Raw genomic sequence first — 4,194 nt, forward strand, 5'->3', positions numbered from 1 at the left:
TATTGTTTCTGATTGGTTGAACTTGTTAAAAGTAAAGACTTCTTAATCCGCGTGCATTGCTTAAAACATCCTATATTTTGAAACGGAGGGAGTACTAAATATTCAAATAAATATGTTTGGTAAAGGAAAAGAGACAAAAGAAAAAAAAGAAAAAAGCCAAAAGAAAGGTAACTTCTACGCCACAACAGACTTACGTGTCATGTCTCCCATATCCGCATGCAAAATCCAATAGATGACACATTCTACCTCATCCACTTATATTTACCCACGTGTCACTCTCTCTCTCGTCTCTCGTCTCTCTCTCTGAATAACGTTTACCGACCTTCTCTCTCTTTTGGACGGCAAGACTCGCCGTCGTTCTTCCCCCCCTCCCTCATTTATTGGGTTTCAATCTCCACGACCACAACTCTCTCTCTCTCTCTCTCTCTCTCAATCAAAAAAAAAAAAAAACGTTTTTTTCTTTTTCTTTTCTGAACCTCGATTACGCCTTTTTGAGTTTTCCTGGGATTTCGATTTTGGATTTTATTCATTTTCGATTGTTTTATTCTTCTGGGGTAATTTCAAAATTTGATTTTTGAGAGACCCCAAAACACAAAAATCATGCAGAGGATCGTCGATAATGCTCTTGCCGTTACAAAAGAGTGAGTCCCAGTCTCTCTCTCTCTCTCTCTCTCTCTCTCTCTGTTCCGTTCGAGCTTTATTATTAGTGTCGTCATCAGTCCACGTTTAGTGATTTTGATTTGGTTTTAGTTGCATGTTTTAGTCTCTCTCTCTCTATGAATTTAGATATGTATTTGTGTGTTTCCTTAGTTGAGAAGGTCTATACTGTACATTTGATTTTGAATATGGAAGATGCCAAATGTTGAACCTCTGGGGATTCAATTTCGATAATATCTTAGTAGTATGATTTTGTTAACAAAAAGGTATCTTATTAGTCCTGTAATAATTTACAGTGATTCTCTTTGTATCTACATGAATATAGTATCTTTACTTTTAAACTTGTCCCTTTTCTTATTGGTGGTATTTAGGATTGCTTATATTGTCTATAATTGGTTAAGCTTAGTATGATTTTTGTTTTTTTTGTTTAAGTGCAGGTCGGTGAAAACTTTGACTTATGAGTCTTTGAACAACTTTGCAAGATGCGTTAATGGTGTTTCTGCACTTCTCTTGACACTTTTGCCTGGAAAGTCTAATATTCTTGAAGGTCTTCATGGATGGGAGCTTAGGCCTACTTTACGTGGACCTCGTTTACCACGGTGGATGCATAAGTATATCTCTCTCTCTCTCTCTCTAACACTTCTCTTTTTGCCTGCTCTTTAGGCTGTTGTCATGTAATGCTTAATTCTACTCTCGCTTTTGATTTTCTCTGCGGTTGCAGTGGAGTTTCTTCTTTCAACCACTTCATTCACGAGCTCTCTGTGGATTCTGATACTTCAAGCTTGGAGTATTCCTCTGCTGAAGAAGATGATTATAGTGATGGCATGTCCACGCCTCCATCACCGTCCTCTCAAACCTCACTCCGCTCTTGGGCTAGTCTTCCTGCAAATTATGAAAGCCATTGGACAGATTGGATAACGCTCATAGTCTGGTGGGTTTTACTACCTGCCCGGATCCTTCTATGGATACCGCTGTATTTTTTACGTCTTCTTGGTAGACGTAATTCAAGAATGTTGCCTATGAGCCCAGGGAGGTATGGACATTCTTCTAGACCTTACTTTAGCAAAGCTATCCCAGGGAAAGAGCATGATGTCCCTAACCGAACTACTGATAGAAGACGCGGAGTCATTGAGGTTTGTGTTGGATGACCATAATCTCATAGACTGTATTAAAGAGGTTTACTTTTTTCTCATTCTTGAAATTTTCTCACACACTCCTATGTTTTTTTTCTTTTTCAGGATCTTCAGCTTGGTATCGAGATCTTTATAGAAACAATATTTGATTTTTTTCACAAGGCGGCACATCTTCTTCTTTCTCCATCAGAAACGTTTGGAATAGTTTTATCATGGTGCTCTTCCTCCAATCACAGTCACAGCTCTAAAGGAAACTATGGCGACGTTTCGGATGATGAAATTGTGCAGGTGCAGACTGCCACTCTAGGATATAACGATTCATCTCCTACAGAAAGAACCACAACCACAACGAGCTTATACAATACAGATACTCGGACTTGTCAAGATGTTATAACAGAGCTTGGGTAAGGGGAAAATGTGTAGAAGATGCGTCTTGCATCATTGGTTTATACTTCTGCTGTTACTCAACCATTTACCCTTTGATTCATTTTCTCTTATAATCTTGATAGGTATCCGTATGAAGCTATTCGAGTTGTTACATCAGATGGATATGGTCTTCTCTTGGAAAGGATACCAAGGTATAGGGTCTATTCTGGTTCAGTTTCAGTTAGTTCTCTTGTTTTGTATTCATTAATTTACTCTCATGTATTTTCCAGACGAGATGCAAGGAAAGCTGTTTATTTGCAGCATGGTGTAATGGATTCTTCAATGGGGTGAGTTTGCATAGTCTCTTTCTTTGTTGACTTGTCAGGTTTCTCATCTGTACCTTTATCTTTCAGATGGGTATCAAATGGTGTTGTTGGATCTCCGGCATTTGCTGCTTATGATCAAGGTCCGTGCCAAAAAGTTCCTTATTTCTCTAGTTGTGATAAAATATGCATGTAAACTTACCATATGCTTTACTCTATTTTTCTTGTCAGGCTACGATGTTTTCCTAGGGAACTTTCGCGGTTTAGTTTCAAGAGATCATGTGAACAAAAACATATCCTCAAAAGAGTAAGTAGAGTATAGAGTAGCTGTTTCTTGATGGATTTGATTTTTTGTATAGTTCTTTATTGATGGATCCTCAAATCATGCAGTTTCTGGCGTTACTCCATCAATGAGCATGCAACGGAAGATATCCCAGCTATGATAGAGAAGATCCACGACATCAAAACTTCAGAACTGAAACTCTATCAGCCTACTGTGGAAGAGGTAGTAAAAGAGGAGCAACCGTATAAGCTCTGTGTTGTATCTCACAGTTTAGGCGGCGCAGCGGTTCTGATGTATGTAATCACCCGTAGAATCGAAGAGAAACCACACAGATTCTCTAGACTGATCCTGCTTTCGCCTGCTGGATTCCATGACGACTCCAACGTGTGTTTCACGTTCATGGAGTACACATTCCTTTTCTTGGCTCCTGTACTAAAACGGATTGTTCCCGCTTTCTACATCCCCACTAAGTTTTTCCGGATGCTTCTCAACAAGTTAGCTCGAGATTTCCATAACTATCCTGCTGTTGGTGGATTGGTCCAGACATTGATGAGTTATGTGGTTGGTGGAGATAGCTCAAATTGGGTTGGAGTCATGGGTTTACCTCACTATAACATGAATGATATGCCGGCTATATCCTTCTGTGTGGCTCAGCATCTTGCTCAGATCAAACATAGCGGTAAGTTTAAGATGTTTGACTACGGCAGCAGTTCAGCTAATATGGAGGTCTACGGTTCTCCTGAGCCACTCGATCTTGGGGAGTTTTACGGACTGATCGATGTGCCTGTGGATTTGGTAGCCGGAAAGAAAGATAAAGTGATTAGACCTTCAATGGTTAGGAAACATTACAGAGTGATGAGAGATTCAGGGGTTGATGTTTCATACAATGAGTTTGAGTATGCTCATTTGGACTTCACCTTCTCTCACCGCGAAGAGCTTTTGGCCTACGTGATGTCGCGGTTGCTGCTCGTGGAGCCGACACAGACTCAGACGGTTCATAAGAAAGGGATGAAGCTGAAGAAGAAAATGGAAACAGGCTGACCTCATCTGGTAACTACGAAATTAGGTTTTTATAGAGTTTGTGGTGTCTTATTTGTAATGTTGTTCATGAGAGATCGGCTTAGAACAGACGAACAGTGTATATATGGATATGGTCTTTTTTAAGCTGTTTATGCCAGTGTCACTTTCGATAGCAAGTACTAGCCACTGATTTATCCACAGAAAGTAAAATTGAATACACGATCGAAAAGAGACGGATGATATACAAACTTTGTATGTTACAGCTAAAGTTTGTAAGAGACTTTATGAGGTTTCCTAAGAAAAATACATATATGTATACATCTATACTTTTCTTTATACTTGATGCTGATTCAGACAAATAAAATGATTCAGCAAAAACATCAGAAGTTTTGGGAACAGTTTGGGTAAAATG

At 39.3% G+C, this 4,194-nt stretch overlaps 1 protein-coding gene across 2 annotated transcripts in view; it reads left to right on the forward strand.

Moving 5' to 3' along the window:
* Window positions 268–4,194, forward strand: part of LOC104756182 — a 5,546-nt gene continuing 1,619 nt past the window's right edge. The window contains exons 1-9 of one of the 2 annotated variants that reach the window (XM_010478722.2): window positions 268–641; window positions 1,095–1,268; window positions 1,379–1,790; window positions 1,896–2,194; window positions 2,300–2,368; window positions 2,447–2,503; window positions 2,570–2,622; window positions 2,711–2,786; window positions 2,870–3,606. In XM_010478722.2, coding sequence (XP_010477024.1) covers window positions 601–641; window positions 1,095–1,268; window positions 1,379–1,790; window positions 1,896–2,194; window positions 2,300–2,368; window positions 2,447–2,503; window positions 2,570–2,622; window positions 2,711–2,786; window positions 2,870–3,606 — 1,918 coding nt within the window. In that variant the 5' untranslated portion in view covers window positions 268–600. Of the gene's footprint in view, window positions 642–1,094; window positions 1,269–1,378; window positions 1,791–1,895; window positions 2,195–2,299; window positions 2,369–2,446; window positions 2,504–2,569; window positions 2,623–2,710; window positions 2,787–2,869; window positions 3,955–4,194 lie in introns of those variants that run through there. The other variant, XM_010478723.2, reaches the window with a different exon arrangement.

Source organism: Camelina sativa, chromosome 17, assembly GCF_000633955.1.
Source record: "Camelina sativa cultivar DH55 chromosome 17, Cs, whole genome shotgun sequence".
NCBI lineage: Eukaryota > Viridiplantae > Streptophyta > Magnoliopsida > Brassicales > Brassicaceae > Camelina > Camelina sativa.